At 38.3% G+C, this 19,838-nt stretch overlaps 1 protein-coding gene across 2 annotated transcripts in view; it reads left to right on the forward strand.

Moving 5' to 3' along the window:
- LOC149072088 (uncharacterized) overlaps nucleotides 1–19,838 on the forward strand; it is a 265,882-nt gene that overhangs the window by 190,588 nt on the left and 55,456 nt on the right. For both annotated transcript variants that reach the window (XM_089246588.1, XM_089246589.1), the window contains exon 3: nucleotides 3,513–3,603. In XM_089246588.1, the coding sequence (XP_089102714.1) occupies nucleotides 3,513–3,603 (91 nt within the window). The remainder of the gene's footprint in view (nucleotides 1–3,512; nucleotides 3,604–19,838) is intronic.

Here is a 19,838-nt window from a genome sequence, read left to right on the forward strand (position 1 = left end):
GCAATTTTACTAATTTTTACGAATTTGAATGACTAATTAGTTAATTATGATTTCAATCAGCATCGGGATCGTTAAGATTAATAAATGACAAGCTTTCAAATTTATGAAGATTATAGAAATTGCATTTTTACTAATTTTCACGAATTTGATTAATTTAATTTTCACTAATTATGATCTTGATTAGCATCAGGATTGTTGTGATTGATAAATGACAAGCTTTCTAATTTATGAAAATTAGAAAATTCGTATTTTTACCAATTTTCATTGAAGTTAATAAATGTCAGCTTTTATCGAAATGCTTGGTAAAAGCCCGAAATGTATACGTTTTCAAGCGTATTTCTGGCTTTTGCCAACTCCACTCGACTTCGGGCTTTTACCGTATAAATGACAAGCTAATGTTATAGCTTGTATGTTATACGGGGTGATTATAAAAAAAACTATCCCGACATATGGGCCCCTAACTATCATACCATTCACAGAAACTGAATGAAATTTTGGCATAAGGTACTGTATTTTCAGGTATGCGCTCAAGAATGATATGGAAAACAACAGTGTCACTCTAACAGTTACGGTTACAGTGAGAAAATTTCGAAAATATCAAATGGCAACACCAAGTTTTTTGTATTGGAATGCGATCTCCATACTGAAAAACACTAAATAGCGTTGGAATGGCACCTGTAGCACGTAAATCCCCGAAGCTAGGCAAGGAAAAAGTAAAAAGGACTTTGCCGTGCACCAGAGCATTAATGTTCGTTTCATTCGTCACACCGTTTCTTCGGCTGAGATCCCAGCCTGATTAGTCCTCCACAAAACGGGAAGAAACCAAGAAATGCAAATTTCGGGTTCTACGTAAGACACAGTCATGACTGACGTCGTCACGCTAGGTGAAAGAAAAGGCACTGCGAAATGCGAGCCACGTATGTTGCTTTCTGCCATTCCGAACAAGATGCCGCTTTCAGGGAAAAAACGTGGGGAAATCGTAAAGATTTATTACCTGAATGGACAAAATGCCGCAGAGACATTGCGTGTTTACCGCAGAAACCATGGATTACGGCGAGGCCCCGTACACTGTCAAAGCTGTACGGGACTTGATTCATAAATTTGAAGAAACTGGTTGCACATGCGATCGACCTCGGTCTGGACGACCTGCCGTTCCCTTGGAAGCTGTTGCAGAAGTTCATCAGACGATAAGCACAGTTCGTCCCGCAAGTGCACGCGGTGTTTCACGTGTTCTGAATCTGCCGAATTCAACTGTCCGCAAGATTCTGCGCTCTGTTCTAAACATGTTTCCCTATCGATTCCAGCGTGTCCAGATGTTGGAAGCGGGAGACTATCAATTACGGCTGGATTTTGCGAATCAATTCCTTATCCGGTACGATGAAGATAGCAGCTGGCCTTTACGCATTCTGTGGACAGATGAGGCGCATTTCTCGTTAACTGGTAACGTGAATTCGAAAAATTGTGTGCACTGGGCAGACAATAATCCACATGATGTGCTTGCACGTCCATTACACGAGGAAAAAGTGACTGTGTGGTGTGATATAACGAGTACGTTCATCCTCGGCCCTTACTTTTTTTGAAGAGGTTACTGCCGGTGATCTGCAAACATGTACAGTAACGAGTGTTCGCTATCTGGATATGTTAACTCGTTACGCGATTCCCGCATTGCAACGGCAAAATGCTCTATCTGAATTTGTATAGATGCAAGATGGCGCTCCTCCACATGTAGGGTCTTCAGTCAAACGTGTCTTAAGTCAACAGTTTGGTGACAGAGTTATCTCCCGTCATTTCCCGTTTCCGTGGCCACCAAGGTCTCCTGATCTCACACCAATGGATTTCTGGCTGTGGGGATATCTAAAATCCAAAGTGTATCAGTTTCGTCCGCAAACTGCATCTGATTTGAAAGATGCCATCAGAACTGCGATTCAAGAGATTCCTTTGTATTTGTAAGAGATTCCTATTGCCATGGTACGTGCTGCAGTGCTATCCACCATCTGACGCATGCAAAGTGTCATCGTGTGTGAAGGTCATGTGGAAAATTTGTGAAACACAATAAAATGCTTTATTTTATGCTGCTTCTCTGTCCTTATTGGTTGTCCTCACTTTTAGCCTATCTACCGCCGGTGATTTTCATGCTACAGTTGCCGTTCGAACGCTATTTAGGGTTTTTCACAATGGAGATCTCATTTCAATACAAAAAACTTGGTGTTGCCATTTGATATTTTCGAAATTTTCTCACTGTAACCGTAAGTGTTAGAGTGACACTGTTGTTTTCCATATCATTCTTGAGCGCATACATCAAAATACCTTATGCCAAAATTTCATTCAGTTTCTGTGAATGGTATGATAGTTAGGGGCCCATATGTCGGGATAGTTTTTTTATAATCACCCTGTACATACAAACGCACTTCTCCACTTAACGATTTAGCAATTCTTGTGTTGGAACCTCTACGATTTCTTCGAAATTTGCAAATTACTGTTTTGATCTCTATACAGCAGATATTTTATTAGCTGAGTGAAATTTTTTATAACTTCTAGTCTGTAAAATATTTACAGGTTTAGGGAAATTGCCAGAGATTATGACAGGTGTCTAGTGTATTGTTCCACCATTGTGTATGATAGTTGCAATTATTCACACAGAGAGCGCAACCTGTCGGGAAAACTGCAGCTCGGTCTGTCAGTATTCATGGACGTCCCAACTGCTTGAGAAAATGTTAATTAAAAATCCAGAGCATAAAGAATACAGCTCACGCAACGAGGATATAACTCGGGGATCCGTGCGAACTACCGGTAACACAAACATGACATTGAAGCAAAAAATTTAAAAATTCACCACAACCCCTGGAGTATGAGTAGTGAAACTTCCACACCATATCACACGTTATACAGGTTTTGAAATTAAATGTCGCAATGTTCACCTGACTTCAAACTTCACCTGAAATTATATGTTCATTTTGTTAGGCAACTGACTGAAGGTTGCTGGGGATAGCGCGGACTCTAAGTGAGAGTAATAGGGTTTCGCGTCAATCAAAAGTAACAGGTATGAAATGAAAAAATTAGTAAAAATGAAACAGTAATTTAGAAGTTACTAATTTCAAGTTACTAATTTTTTAGTTTCTTTTACCATTGCAAATTCGAGATTCAATATTACACAGGTAAAGATTATGGAAGTAAAAGTTTTAGGCAATATTTTTTTAATTGAAGATTTTTTTTCTTACTGATAATTTAAATTTCATCAGTCAGCTGAGCATACTCATTTTCTGAAGTCTTTTTGTTTGCCAATTCTCAAAAATGATCACCAGTGTGAGAGCTGCAGTCAGTTTCAAACGATTGAGCATATCCACATTAATGGACTTGATGTGAATATAGACAGAGAAACAACCTTGCTGTGTGTGTGTGTTAAAAGTTGACTGAACTGGACCGGACGTGTATTAATTTTTAAATATTAGGTTACGTATACATTTTATACCTTTCGACTTTTGACAGAAAAAAATTTTCTCGAATATTTTCAGACATGACGAAAGAAATTAGAATTTCTTTTTTTGGTGACGAGAGTATGAATTGCAGATATACAGGATTTTCTGATTACTACAGCTGTTCAAGGTAAGTTATTTAAAGTCTTTAAATTTCATAGCAGGGGGGATATTGCAATTATTAGCGCATCAGCAAGATTTAATTTCTTTTCCACTGCAGAACTTACAGGAACAAATACATTCGTCGCTCTGATGCGAACTTGTTTAATTCTTCGCGATACTATGACCAGGTGGACTCGACATAGGATAGCATCAGAAAACAACGCTACCCCATTGTTATAACAACTCCTTGCGATTAAGGAATGTGGATGGCAACACTGATTTCGCTTTAGCAAGTCACGTTGTTTTGTTTTTTTTGTTTTTGAACTTTTTTCCCTCCTTGTTATTCCAACATCAACATTTAGTGATGATAATCAGTGGGACAGTATGTAAACTTTCATCCAAGATGGCAGTCGTGATGGTGAAGGTGCCACCACCTTGGAAAAAATTACAGCTAAATTAGCTCAATCGTAGGAAAACTTAAAACCAATTTGATAGCTCCCGCTACATTTATCTCTACAAATATGAACACAAATACCAAACTAGTGTCTATTTCTAAAAATGTTAATGCTTTATGGGACCGTATAATAAATTTGGAAAGCTCTAATAATAAGGGTATCAAAGTTCGCATGGGCAATTTTGATGCAAGACTAATTAATATGGATCAATCTCTGGCTGATCATCAATCACATATCGCTAAATTGACACGGGAAAACGTTTCATTGCAGCTGAAAATTGTGGAGCTGGAAGATCGAGGCATAATGAAAATTTAGATTTGTTCTATAATATATATAACCCTGATTTTTGTGTAATACACCAACCAGTCCACAAGCGATCAATTTCAGGTAGATCTAGCAGATTCTTGTATAGCTTACAAAAAACAAATCTTTAGAAATTTACGTTTTAAAACAGAACAGGTTTTTATTGTAATGGTTTCCGATTATGACTTTGCTTGACAAAAAAAAAAGTTTGTTCGTATTGTATTTTCCTCCTGATAATCAATATTATCGACTTATTATTTTATTGATTATTTCTCCAAAATTTCCGAACAGTATGAACTTTCGGTACTTTACTATTGTATTTGCTGCTGTCTTGACGCTCGAATGGAAGAAACACTACTTCCCATTGAATAATTTTTCAGACAGCAAATGAGATACGATATATAGGAAATCCAAAGATAAAATTATAAATCGCTAGGAAAATGAGGCTTACGAATTTACAGTAAGCAATAATCTCATTTCATTAAAGAGTACCTGTCCCTCTGACTGTTTTGGTTAATTTACATATATAGCCCCACAATGCAATACAGCATTTCGCGTATGGGGTTATATACATACAGGAAGAAAAATGATTTTCATCTCCCCTCAATGTTTTCTACATGTCAGTGCCTCTGTCCAAAATGTCAGACCCGTCATTTGGAGGGTCAGGGGGGCCGTTAGCCCCCCCCCCCCGGCTTTTGAAAATACACTAAAAATGGTATATATATATATACAAATATATATATAATTATAAATACATTGAGTGCTTGCCCCCCCCCCGGAAAAATTTTGCCCCTCCCTGGAAAAAGTTGAAATGACGGCACTGCAAGATGTATTGTTTTTGATAATTTGCATATAAAAAAAATAATTCCCTAGTGTAGTTGGGGAATTTTATGAAAAAAAATTCAAAATTCAAAAATTTAAAATATGAAAAAAAATTCCAAATGAGTTATGTCTGATGAATAAAGTCGGACCCCGATATAATAACAAATTTGACGATCGTGCCCCGATATAATGATAATAAGTTTTACTATCGTACTCCAATATATTGATACAATACATGTATGAATTATTATGTATATCATATACATAATACGTTTTATCATGTTTTATCGTATGGTAGGACAATTTATCAAACTCACCAAGACGATTAGTAAGTACATAATAATCAGTTATGTATAATAACCGCATATATGAAATTTACCGTAACGTAGCCTATATGTTTATTTATCTCATATTCAAATACACCTGTTAAATTTTAAATACTAAATAAATAATTTGTTTACTGACCGGAAACTTCATGTTTTTCTCTGATCTCGTCCAGGGCCTTCCTCCGCGCATTTTGATTTCTGTATTTTCAGTGGGTAGGGCCATAGAGCAAAGAATTTGACCGAACGTGTTCGATCAGTTGCTCTTCCATCATCAACACACGAGCAAAAATCAAATTAAATGAAAACTCGAAAAAAATTTGAATAAATCAAAACGCGAACAAAAAACAAAATTGATCAAAATACGAACGAAACCAAAAAGAACGAGGAAAACAAATATGACGTCTTCACATGCCACCACACGACTGACGAAAATATGAACGATTTGATTTTTTTTGTGACACGTAATAAGGAGTGTTACGTCGGATTTGATCATCCGACACATTTCCACGTCGCGTCAGCACAGTGTGAACGTAACTTCAGAAGGCTCACAGGTGGAATTTATATCGCACGCATTTCTACGTGGTCCCACGTCACGTCAGAGTAGTGTGCACGAATTTTTGCGTGTTATGTCAGATTACATCACAGACTTTACCACGTTGCGTCAGCACAGTGAGAACGTACCTACAGAAGACTCATTGGTGGAACTTAATATCACACGCATTAACGTGTGGTAACACGCCACGTCAGTGTAGTGTGTATCCGCCTTAACACGTGTATGTCAATAATGCACTATTGAAACACACGTTACAAAACATTTTAGGAAAATAACTTACATAGAGTAGTCACGAGCTGCTTGGAATTTATTTTTTATTCACCACCACGAAATAAAATCCCAGTGATGCATTGACTTATTTATTTTAGAAATACAACATGATTAAATTCTGAAATGTGCGACACGCAACTTGCGTGCGCGTAAACTAAAAACAGGAAAAAGGCAAAGAGGAAGAGCGAGTATTACACAGCTATATATATACTCTTGGTGGCTGACGTCATACGTCGCACAAAGTGGTTGCCACAATACCCCCCCCCCCCCGTTAAGAAGTAGGTGGAAGCACAAATCGGACTCTTCTCCCACTTCGGATGAACGTGTCTTTGGTAGGCACTGTGGATTTCACCTCAGTCGGCACTGGACGTAGCACACCAGCAGGCTTTGATTCTATTATAAAGGCGGGTTTGACACGGTCAATCGAAATATTGACCTTTTTACCTTTCACCTCTAAGAGAAATGTTCTGTCCTTTCTTTGGAGCACACGGTAAAAGCCTTCGTAATGCAGCCGGACCTGGATATCCAAGCGGTGATGAAGTCTAATTTCTGCTGTCTGGTCGGCGATCGGGAGAACCTCTGGCCATCTTGTCCATCTGTCCACGCATGTCAGGCAATAACGGCAGCTTTGTGAAGTTGGTAACGGACCGACCAAATCGATATGCACTATCTGGAATCTTTCGTCCGCCAGAGGAAAATTTCCAACTGGGGCACGCGTGTCGCTGGATTTTTGACACGAAATACATGAACGTGTCCAGGCGGCACAACCTTTTTTATTCCTTTCCACAAAAATTTCTGCGTCATGAGATGAACTGTAGCACGTACTCCTGGAAGTGAGAGTCTATGCACCGTATCGAACGCCATTCGTCGAAATACTGCTGGAACACATATGGCCTAACTACGCCAGTAGATACGTCACATGCAACCGAAACGTCTGTAGGTGAAAAAATCAAGTCTTTAATCTCGAGACTAGAGCCGGGACCGCGCAACAACCCTAATTCCTGATCGTTAATTTGCTCTTTTGCGAGCTGTTCATAATTAATTTCATTAGGAAAATAAATACTGGAAATTCACGAAAGGGAATCTGCTACATTTTCATTACCAGATATATAACGTATATCTGTTGTGAATTGCCCTAAATATTCGAGGTGTCTTTGCTGTCGGGGAGAAAATTTCTCCAATTTGCTGGAAAGCAAACGTCAGGGGTTTCTGATCCGAAATTCCTGCTTTCTAAGAAATAACGAAAATATCGCATAGCAGAATAGGCAGCGAGCAATTCACGATCATAAGCACTATATTTTGATTCTGCAGGTATTAGTTTACGGGAAAAATATGCCAGAGGTTGTACATTTTTATCCACTACTTGCTGTAAAACTGCCACCAGAGATAGAAGATGAGTCAACCATATTAGTGAAATTTCTGCATCAACTACCGGATGAACCAACAATGTAGATGTCGCTAAAGTTTCCTTACACTTTTGAAAAGCGTTAAGAGCTGCATCTGTCCAATTGATTAGTTTTATCATTTTTCTTTTTAGCTTTTACGAATTGATATAACGGAACTTGAATTTCTGCGGCTTTTGGTATAAATCTGGGATAAAAATTTAGAACCGCCAAAAATCGACGTAATTCTTTCTCAGTGTCGGGTTTTGTAAAATTAACGATATCTGAAACTTTTTCGGGTAATGGTGACAAACCTGATGCTTTGACCAACTAAGCAAGAAATGGTAATTCGTTAGCACCAAAAGTGCATTTGTGAACATTTATGACTAGTGTATACTGTTTCAGTCGTTGAAAAACTGTACAAAGATTTTCGCTATGAATTTTTTCATTTTCAGATGCTACGAATATATCATCCAAATATGGAAAGCAGTAGTCAAGTCCGCATAAAACTTCATGTATAAACCTTTGAAATGTATTCGCAGCGTTACGCAATCCAAAAGGCATATATTTAAATTCAAACGCCCCGAAGGGTGTAACTGCTGTTTTTTGGATATCTAATTCCTCGACAGGTATCTGATTATAGGTGCGAACAAGATCTATTTTTGAAAAAATATTTTTACTAAATAGATTATGTGAAAAATCATGTAAACGTGGTATCGGATAACGATCCGGTATTGTTACCGCATTTAACCGGCGATAATCACCACTAACGCGCCATGAGTTATCTTTTATCTTTTGTGAATGGGACTGGCCCACGGACTATTCGAGGGGACACAAACGCCCCCTTGAAGCATACGGTCAAATTCCTGTCGAACAATTTTAAGTTTCTCCGGCGACAATCTACGTGGCTTCGAGAAAACTGGGGGACCGGTAGTTTGAATGTAATGAGTGGTATTGTGCAGTACGGGTGATGAAGATAAGTTCGAATTTACGATCTCTGGAAATTCTGAAAGTAATTTATGAATTTCACAATCATTAGAAACAAAACTTAAGCCGATTGAAGGACCAGACAGTTCTAGCCCTGATACTTTTTTTTCAAATCAAGTCAAATTTATTCCAATTCAAGATATGTAATAAATTACAGTGGTTGTCGACTAATATATTGTTAGTCGACAAGAGGCCGGTGCCTGTACAGTCGACCGTAGACAATTTTTATGATCAAATTATTAGCAGAAGGGAAAGGGTAGATAATAAATGTGTTAAATATAGAATGCATCTACACATCTAAACAGCATAAATAATAGTTATAAATATACACACATTTCATACTTATTTACTATTACAAATAAAAACACTATATCCAAATACAATTTTCGTATAATACATTTAAATAAATTTCATATCTGTTGCTGAGTTAGATCGTCTATTGATAAGATTAATTTAAAAATGGCTTTTTTGAATTTTGTGTAGGTAGGTAAATTTTGAATTTCTAAAGGTAATGCATTGTAAAGTTTAGGAGGTAAGTAATAGAAATGTTTCCGGAAAATTTCTTTTCGACAGTGCGGTATAGTAAAAATTTCAGTTGGTCGCCGCAGTGGTACATTATTATTTGCAACACAATGACTTATCCCGGTATAAAGTGAGAAGAAATCGGTATATAACATTGTCTAAAAGGTAATAATTTTAAGGTTCTGTATATTGGAGTAGAAGGAGAACTAACAGTATATATTCATGGTTCTAAAACATCTATTTTGAATTAACGCTATTGATTGCAAATTTGTTTTATAGTCTCCACCCCAGATTATTATACCATAGTTTGCATAGCGGAATAAAACAGTGCATAATATAAATCATTCAAAAACTTGGTTGTAACTTTGTGTTTAAGGCCGGTATTACACTATAAAAGTTTGATAAAATTTCTTTTATAAAATTTGACAAAAATCTTTTGTAAATTTTATATTCAATTTGTTTTTATAAAATTTATTTTATAAAGGAAATGGACCACATTACACTATAAAAGATTCATATAAAATTGTTTTTGCAAAAGTTTTCGTCAGTTTGTCATTTCGTCAGTCTTGTGCTATTACTGGTAGTAGTTACGGATGAAGAAATTTTTTTTACCGTTTGCTATGGGGGGAAATTTATCATTTGCAACCTCTGTAATGGCTTCGGTTTTAAAAACATGAAGCTTATGTGGATGCAGAGGCGTCGGAAGTGTTTCTAAACTGTGGGTGATCGTCTTATATCTGAAAAATTTTAATTTCTGGATCAATTCTGGGAGTGCTCGGATCCATGCCACAAATTACTGTGGATTCTTGAGCACCCCTGCTCCGACGCCACTGTGTTGGATGAAATAATTTGCGGAAGAAGCTAATTATTTTGATGCATTACATCTATCTGGGAACGCAACTTAATGAATAATGAATATGTCAGTTTATGAAGAAGTTGAGGAATACACACACAACGCCCAGAGTGAATGGTTTAGCGACTAAAAATTGTCCATGTTTCATCATATTACTTATTGCGGCTCATATGTCAGGGTAAAATCCCAGAGACTCGGATTTCGTCAAGGTGAGTTGGTGAAAGTCCAAAAAACGCTTGTAAACGTTTTCATTTCGGATTTTTACCAAGTCAAAGTCCGTTTTAAATGAATGAATTAATCAACTTATTAGTTTCTGATGCTTATTAGTTTATGAATAATAATTTAATAATTATTAGAGGACCACCTGTTCCTCGTACAGACTTGAAAATTTAAGAAAATTAAAATTATTTATGTACGTGACAAACCTTAAAGATATTCACGTAGGGGGTTTGAATTAATACCCGTTTACTGCAAATCAGTGTTTCTCAAAATGTTAGTCGCATCTTCTAGGGTAGTCACAAACCTTTACCAGAGGCGAGCTGTCTATATTGATTTGTTCAGTGCTTTGAAGTGCTACTTGAAGTATTTTGCGGGGAAATGAAAGGCAAAATTTTTAAAAATCACGGATGTAAGTGGTCCGTCGAACTGTCACCGATATTTCAATAGTTCTGACGTTTACCAACACTTTCTTTCAAACCGAGAACAACTCCGGTCTATCGCCATGGGGGAATTTGCTACCGAATGAGTTGTGCCGGGATTGTGAGTGTGTGCCTTACAGTCTCAGTGATATCAGTGATGAAAGCTAGAGATAGCCATCTAGCTATAACGTTGACAGAACACACCTGAAGCCGATTTTCGCAATAGTACGATAGTACTTCAGATTCGGGCTTTTTTCTTGAAATACAACTTTTGATTTTATGGAACTTAATCCATTGAAACAAAAATCGCTCCACCAGTGTGTGGCTTCCCAAAGGAAACCTTAGAAACAACCCCGCCCCCCCTAAAATTTGCGGACTCCATGACCCTGCCCCGTCCTAGCTATGACCCATGTCTGTAAAACTTAAGAGCATCGTGAGGCAGGCCCCCAGGCCGAGTGATGTTCTGGGGCCCCACTACCTGATTGCAAAAGTACCAGAAATATATGCAGAGCCGTTTTAAGAGCATCATGGGCCCCCGGGCCAAATGATTTTTCTGAGGCCCTACGTGGTCAATTCTCGAAAAATCAACCACATTCCATTTTTGTGAGGCCCCTTTTCTCTTGAGCCCCCGGGCCGTGTGCGGGTGGGCCCATGTGGTAAGACGGCACTGAATAAAAGGCCTTCCAATTTACATATATGATTTCCGAAAGTACAGTATTTATCACTTCATATATCTACCAAACAAATATATATATATATACTAAAATTTCATATATACCAACCCAACCCAATTTCATATTTTCCTACCTCTATTGCTCACACACAATCATCATTTGAACACCCCCCCCCCCTCCACCTTGTCATTAAAAGTCAGCAAATGCGAACCCCCCCCCCCCCCCGATTGGTGACGTACTACTTTAAGATGACCCCTTATGTCCCATAGATATAAATATGTCCATTCGTTATAACGATATTTTCAACATTATTTTATTATTGTATTGCAGGTTCATTAGGACGGAATTAAATTCGTTATAACCGATAAGCATCCAAACGTTTGTTTTTCATTCAGCTAGCGGAATTCAAATCTGATATTCACATAGGGAATTAAGGTCTTTGTAGCTCCCACTGACTTCAGTATGTGATGGAAGTAAACAAAAATATTTTTTTATTTAGTTTATTTAAAATCATTTCTTATATTTTTTCATATTGTTCAAATCGTTTGAACTAATTCAGTTCATCGAGACGAAAAAAAAACTTGGATATCCAATTGATACCTACCACTCATTTTTTAATTACTTTATCAACTCGCAAAGTACATAGTATATAAACTTGAGCAATTGAAACTGCAGCATAGAAAGCATCAACATCAATCTTTTTTCAAATATTGGATGAGGAGGCTGACTTTGGTAAAAGAAACTTTGATAAAGAGCGTTCCTCATTACACTATCAAATTTTTTTGTCAAACTTATTTTATAAATTATCTTTGACAAAGAACTTTTATAGTGTAATACCGGCCTAAGGTTTTATCTTTCCCCATTATCGGATCATGTAGATTACCTGAAGACGCATTAAACAGTCATGGTGCTTAAATTTATTTAGTTATTAATATTTTAAAAGAATTCGATACGGCAAAACACATGTTAAGTATAGGGAAAAGAGCGGTTTGTTTGGGCTTACTTGTCAGCCCATAGGGTTGCCACAACGGCTTCAATTTTCGTGCCTGATGTCACCTCCTTGTATTCTTTCCTCCATGCCGCTAACCAGACACAGCTTCGATTTGGCGCTAAATAATTCAGCCAACCCCGGGATGTCACATGACACTTTACAAAAAAAAGGCGGCAAAAAACAGCGATGGGTGTTCACCACGAAATCCCTTATCTCGTGGTGAACACCCATCGCTTTTGTTTTGCCTCATTTTTTTTGTAAAGTGTCACGTGATATCTGGATGTTGGCGAAATTATTTAGCGCCAAATCGAAGTTGTGTCTGATTAGCGAGCGTTAAGTGTTAGATAATAGAAAAAATTTTAAGTGGAAAAATGATTTCAATTTTTGATACAATATTTGACGTTTGAAATTGGTTCAGAATTAAGGAAAGACAACGAAATTTAAAAAAAATTCCTTATGCAAAATGAAAGCAAATGACAAATTTTATAAGCAGAAAAAAATAATTTTTTTATCGATATTTTTTACTGTTATCAGTTCGAGCGAGTTAATCAAAGAATTATTTTGTGCCACTTTCACCGTTCCGTTACTTGAATTTTTTTCCCCTTGCCAAATTCCTCAGCAACCTCAATTAGAAACTTATACGGTAAAGGACCAAGTAACCCAAGCCACCAAGCCTAGGAGACAAGACGTGGTCCAGCGCCTGGCCACAGAAGACGACAAAGGGCTCACTAGAGCTACAAATCCATGGACGTAAATTTTGTACGATAGGAATTTTTCATCATAATTTTTTTAAATCTGTATGTACTTTTTGTTTGTCTTTTTTTTTAATATATGTGTTTTATATACATGTATTATTTATATACGCACAACAAAGCACCCGACACCGCCCAGCCCATCCGGAGCAATGGCTGAAATTGACAATGGTCGATAGAGCTTCGGTGGTGCACGGTATGAAGCAGTTGAAGGGTGAATTCGGCACTCCTTCACGTCCAGCGCCCGGGGCAGGGCCGCAACTAGGGGGAGCAGGTGGGTCTGGTGTTCCGGGTGCTGAACCAGAAGGGGCGCCGAATTCACCCTTTAACTGCCTCCTCTACAGGCAAGGGACCCCAAAATTCCGGTTTGCGCCGGGTGACAAAGTATCTAGTTGCGGCACTGGCCCGGGGCACCAGATCCGCCTGCTCCCCTCTAGTTGCGGCCCCGATTTCGAATCTTATTTATAGTTTTTTTCACTTCTGTGTAACACGAGGCTCCCTTATTTGGGGCCCGGCTCATGCATTAAGACGACTCTGCTTCTATCTCAGTTTTAACGAGCGAAACAATAACGTAATTTCATGAAGGCTGTCATAATCAGGTTTGACTCTACATGTATGCATGAAAGAAAACGCGTTCGTAAATTTGCAGTTAAGTCATCACCTCCCCCCCCCCCAAGGAAGCTAATAGGGCGATTCTTACTTTTCCTTTTCACCATTGCTGTCTTAATGTATGGGCCTACGCGAGCAAGGCCCGGGATCCTCACAAAAATGAAAACCGGCTGAAATTTTCAAGAATTTGCTGTGTAGAGCCTCTGAAAAATCACTTGGCCGGAAGCCCCATGACGCTCTTAAGACAGCCCTCCTTTCCACGCTACAAATCGATTTGTGAGAGCCCTTAAAAAATCTGGCCTGGCCCCCGGTTCAGGATGCAAGGGTCCATGCCTAGGGGCCAAAGCGGTAGCGGGGGGACTTGGGGTCTGGTTCCCCCCCCCGAAATGTGAGAAAATAACCAAAAAAAGGGGGAAAAATGACCAAATTCTATCACTTTGGTCCCGACCCGAAATGAAAGTGGTCACACACCCCGAACGAAATTTCTGGCTACGGGCCTGCTAGGGGCTCTGCAGCAGACTGTGGGGAGGGGCAATATTAAAAAAAATCAAACAACCTGACATTTTGAAATTCACATAAAAAACTAAAGATAAAGAACAAGAAAATTTTTTGCCAGTAATAATTTTAATTATGTAGCTGAGTTTGCTTCAGAAATATAGACTGATACTTTTTCGCCTAAAAAAACATCCGACATCTAGTTTGAAAATACGGTAATGAAGCGCCAAGTTCAGTGTCTTGATTTTCCCTTCCAGCCCTTCTTTTCTTGCAACCTTGAAAGAAGAGCAATTCCTTTGACAATGGCACACAAGGAGTTCGGGGAACACACAATAGACCTTTCAATAGATTACAAAAGCATTCGCCGCGAAGAAAATGTAAATTTTCGCGACAGAAAATTTTCTGGCTGCGGAGCAGCGTATTGGTGCGTTTACAATATAAACCAATATATTTTCGATTCCCCCTCCAGTGCTGTCACGGCAGAAGCGGCAGCATTCGAGGGGGAATCGAAAATAGGTTTATACTATAGGTTATACTATATTTTAAAATAGGTTATACTAAGGGCACCAATACGGTGCTCCGCAGCCAGCAAGTTATGCATTAATACAGCAATGGTCAAAAGAAAAAAGAATTGCCCTGGAGCCTAAAAGGGTCTCAGCCCTTTTAGCTTCCTTGGGTGGGGCGTGACTTAACTTCAAATTTACGTGTGCGTTTTCATTCATGCATACATGTAAAGTCAAACTTGATTATGACAGCCTTCATAAAATTATGTTATTGTTTCGCTCGTTGAAACTGAGATAAAAGCAGGGTCGTCTTAATACATGAGCCGGACCCCCAAATGCATAAGGGAGTCTCATGTTACACAGAAGTAAAAAACCTCAGTGTTATAACCCCTGCTGTTTCAGTGCATAGAAGGCTATAATGTCTGAATGAAATGAAAATTGGTGGCATAAACAGATTTCGCATTCCACAGTGAAATTGTGTTTGGGTGCCGATAGAGCGTGTGACAGCTCCACATCCTGGAACAGGAACCCTAGGCTGCACTATTCTGAGGATCCCTCCCACCATAGTGAATTTATAGTGTGAAAATAAAATGACGAGAATGGTTCAGTCTCCATGGCTGAACTTCGTCAGCCCCACCCTCGTGGGCGGACCATGATAAAGCGACAGCTTCGCTGCAAAAGCTTTTGTACACAATACAGTGGATCCCGCTTATAACGTTTTCCTGCTTGATAAGACTTATTTTCCTGGTGCCAACTCTTTTTACTAATATTCAACGAGATTTAAATTAAATAGATAAATAAATTCAATTTTATTCATAAATAGAAAATACAGAACATATAAGTGGTAAAAAAAATTGCTAAGAAGGCGAGACGTGGCTTTTATTAGCGATCACGTTTTTTTTTAGGCAATAGCTGTAAGGATTTTGATTAGATAAAATGATAATAAAGGAGAGCAAAAGACAAAAAAAGATAAATATATAAAACAAGTAACACAGAAAGGGAAAGAAAACTCGAAAATGACAAAATGCAAAAATAGTTAGTGGTAGCAATTGCGGTGCAGCAACAATATTGGAGAGAAATTGTTTGATCTGTTCCCCTTCATTTTATATTCCAAAATTTTGTTGAATTAAAAGTCAAATTAAAAAGTCAAATTAAAAGTCTTAATTAAAAAGTCAAAAGAAAAATAAACAATAAAAAAAAATAAGTTGAAATTGTTATGTTTTGAAGGTAGAAAAAATTAAGGAGAGGTAACCTGTGGCAAATGGAAAGTAACATGATTTAGAAAAGGGGTTGGCGAATGCAAATTTTTTAAAGGAAATGTGAATGCTAGTGATAGTAAAAATATATTTTTCAAGATTTTCATAAAACTAGATATAGATGCTGTGTTGTTAATAATTTCATTTGCTAAATTATTGTAAAAATTTGGAATCAGATAGGTGAAATGTTTTTTACTAGCTGTTTTATTCATTTTTGGAATCAAATAGGAATGATTAGATCTTGGGGAAGATCTAAAGCTATTCATTTTGGGTAAAGGAAATTGTTTTTTTTTTCAAAATAAGAACAGATTTTTCAGAAAGTATAAATGCCACAAAGGGAGGATATTTAATAAAAGCTAAAGCTCATGTGATGAACTACAGTTGTTGGTGATTAGTCTAATTAGTCTTTTTTGAATACAAATTAAAGGGTGTAGATTAGTAATGTTTTCAGATCCCCAAATTGACAGTACATGAAGCAGATGAGAATGACAAAAAAAAGCGTAACATAATACCAAAAGAAATGAGAAGTTGATATGAGATTTGAGGTAGTAGAATCTGTATATCAGATATCGAAGTTTAGAATATATTCATTATGTGTGTAATTTCTATTTCAGGTTAGAATGAATTAAAACTCCTAGGCAAGGGCGGTCTTAGGGCGGTGCGACCGGATAAAAAAAATTGGTCCTACTTTCTTTATAGCTTCTTGAGTTGATCTTGCTGACGCCTCCGGCATATCCCAATCCAGTTGCAAATTTCCTATCATGTCACTCCAGAGGAATGATTTTGCGTAAGAAGCTGGATATAAGAGTTCGTCGCAAAACACTCCGGTATTGGCCACCGCATCCACTAGCCCCGATGGCCGTTGTGGGCCAGTAGATACGTATTAATGGGTGAGATACAAGTATACTCCTGATCCTTCTGGCCATTGCGTTTTCAGAGAGTGGTTTAGAATGGCCTGGATACTCGACCGGATATCCGATCTTATTACAGTCTGCGTCCTTTTAGTTGCTGCATCCACAGCTGCTGTAATTATAGCGGGCATCTCAGCTTAATATACTCAGTTATTTTCTTTTAGTTTAGCAGCCTATTTATCCACGATCTCCGTTCCCACGGTTTTTATACAGGCAGCTCCTGTATTTGATTCCAGTTTTGAGCCATCAGCGTAGTATACGACGGATATCTCCTCAGGTGTATCATCCTCCGAAGAGTCTAGAAGTACTTGATTGACCTGCAGAGATTCTGCAGGATGCGAGGTCCAGCCTATAGTTTTTCTGCTCGAAGGCGTCCGGGACTACTACTACTAAACCAGCCATGTACCTCATCCATATTCCTCTGTGGAACTTCTAACGAATTGGTATGTTGAAATGTGTGTATGTATAGTGAACCTTCCGTGAAGTTTGTTTCTGTGTAATACTTGTTATGTGTTGTGTGCTGTAATCTGCAATCAATTTTTTAAACTATGAGTTTTTCTCAACTCATAGTGAGTGAAGTGTAATGAATTGTAACGTTGTAGGCCTGTTGCTCTCTGCGGCGAGACTTTTTAACTGGAAGATCGGCTCACAATCGCGCTTCGAAATTGGGAACCACAGAAAACCAACTTCAGCCGACCACCACTGCGGCGATGGCGTCCGGGACTAATGTTCCCTCTAGCAATGGACATGGCTTGTGAAGTTTTAGAAGACGCGTGACTCTTGCCAGGAATTCTATCTTGAGGGATAATTGCGGAAGCCCCAGGATCACCTGTAGAGCATTCGTAGGTGTATTCTATACGCACCAGAAATATATAGGAGGAAGTGTCTTTGTATTGATTCGAGCCGTCTGAACATCGGGACCTTGGCAGAATACCATATTGAAACTCCATAAGCTATCATAGGCTCAACCACAGTCAAGTGCAGTGATCTTCTCAGAGCCCGTGTCAGTCCCCACTGTGGTCCGGATATCAGGCGCATCTTCTGAAGAACACCTGACGCCTTTCTCTTCTGTACTTTGATGTGATCTTCCCAGCTAAGTTGCTTTCGATAAAGACACCTAAATAACATAGCACGTCCGTTTTATTGATGGTTTTTCCGTGGAACCGGATAGTGTGAGGCCTCTTCTTTGATATCCACAAGAATTTTGTCTTAGCCATAGAGAGAGTGAGCTCATGCATGTGCAACCAATTAGACGCTGTTCTAAGGGCTTCCCCTGCTAGATCACCTGATGCCTTGACAGTAGGGGCAGATGCAATCACAAAAAGGTCGTCAGCATAAGCCTGAACTTCGACGCCACTTAATTTTCAACAGCTCATCCAGAACAAGATTCCATAACAACGGGCCGGAGCATGAGCCCTGAACAGAGCCCTTCTCAGCATTTCCTGCGTCCGTGATTACCACCAGTCAGCGGTAGTTCAAAAAGTCCAATAAGATGACCTTGAGCTTCTGTGGTATGGGCGTTGTTGCTTGACGGCGGCGTATAGACGGCGTATATCTGAGGTTCTCGAACGCTCCTTCTATGTCCAGGGATATGATGGCTACGTTATTACCTAGATCTCTGCGTCTTTCTTGCTCGATCGATCCATCATGCCTGCAAGCGCCATTTACGCTGAACGACCTTGATGAAATCCATACTGGTTGGCATGCCAGAATCCTTGCCTCTCCCTGTAAAACATGACTCGTTGTACCAAAATCTTTTCCAGTACCTTCCCGAACCTAGAGAGTAAAGAGATACAGCGGTAAGCTTTTGGGTCACCTGGAGGTCTTCCTTTCTTCAATAAAAAAAGCAGCTTACTTTCTTTGAAATGATTTGGAAAGCATCCCAGTTGCAAGCACTTATTGTATAGGAAGTAAAAGATCTGGAACGGATTTATTTATCGCCTTGATCATCCTGCTGTTCATCCGGTCTTGCCCCAGCACTTTTCGCATATTAAGCTGGTCAACGATTCTTTTTATCTCTTGAATAGATATTGCTCTCATTCAGATCCGGATTGAGGTACAGACTAGAGATCATAAAAGGAGGACCATAATCATCAGGGTAAATGTCATTAAGGTGTATACCCCGCCTGCAGAATTGTTTCGTCACCAAATTGTGTCATAGTCAGCTGTGGCTTCGTTTTGCGAGACATAGAAGCGTGATATACCGTACCAAATTCAGAGGCAGTTAATTTTATTTTACGAATCCCTACGGTACTGAGCCTGATGTCATGAGCAGGCGAATTTTGTCCCCTTGATCTCTTGCTCGTATATATCGTCTTTTCAGAGCTCTGAGTCTTCTTACGTCCATTCTCAAGTAGCACAAAGATATAGATATATATCGTAAAATATCAGTTTCCAATATTGATTTATATCGGGGCACGATATTGTTCTGGCTAAAAAAGGCATAGTCAGACATAAATGGATCTATATCGTGAATGTATGGTATATGTAAGTACTTCAACTTTTGGACGATAGATGGCGTCCTTTCAGAAGAAATTTAAAAAAAAAAAAAAAAATTGTAGATTTCCTGAGGATAGGTTTTTGAACTCGTGTACCCTAACCTCTTCTCATCTCTAGCGTCATGTTTTACCAACCCATCACAACAGCACTAGCTGCAGGATGCTATTATAACATTAATCTACAAGTAATAGTTTTTTATTTGTATTTCACAAATCGGGTCAAATTTATTCATTTTCATGTATACACAAAAATTGCAAAAGAAAAAATTTGAGACATATTTATCATCAAGCGGCAGATGATTCAAAATATTGTAATTAAGGAAACTATATAATACAAAAAACACAACATAAAGAAAAACAAATTAATATATCAAAACTTATGTATTGTGTAATATATTAATGATTTATTTAAAATTAATTATTTTTATAATAGAACAAAAAATACGCAACACAAAAAGTTTAA

This window comes from Pholcus phalangioides, unplaced genomic scaffold, assembly GCF_987345545.1.
Source record: "Pholcus phalangioides strain wild (caught in Gottingen) unplaced genomic scaffold, Ppha-v1.0 ptg000017l_1, whole genome shotgun sequence".
Taxonomy (NCBI): domain Eukaryota; kingdom Metazoa; phylum Arthropoda; class Arachnida; order Araneae; family Pholcidae; genus Pholcus; species Pholcus phalangioides.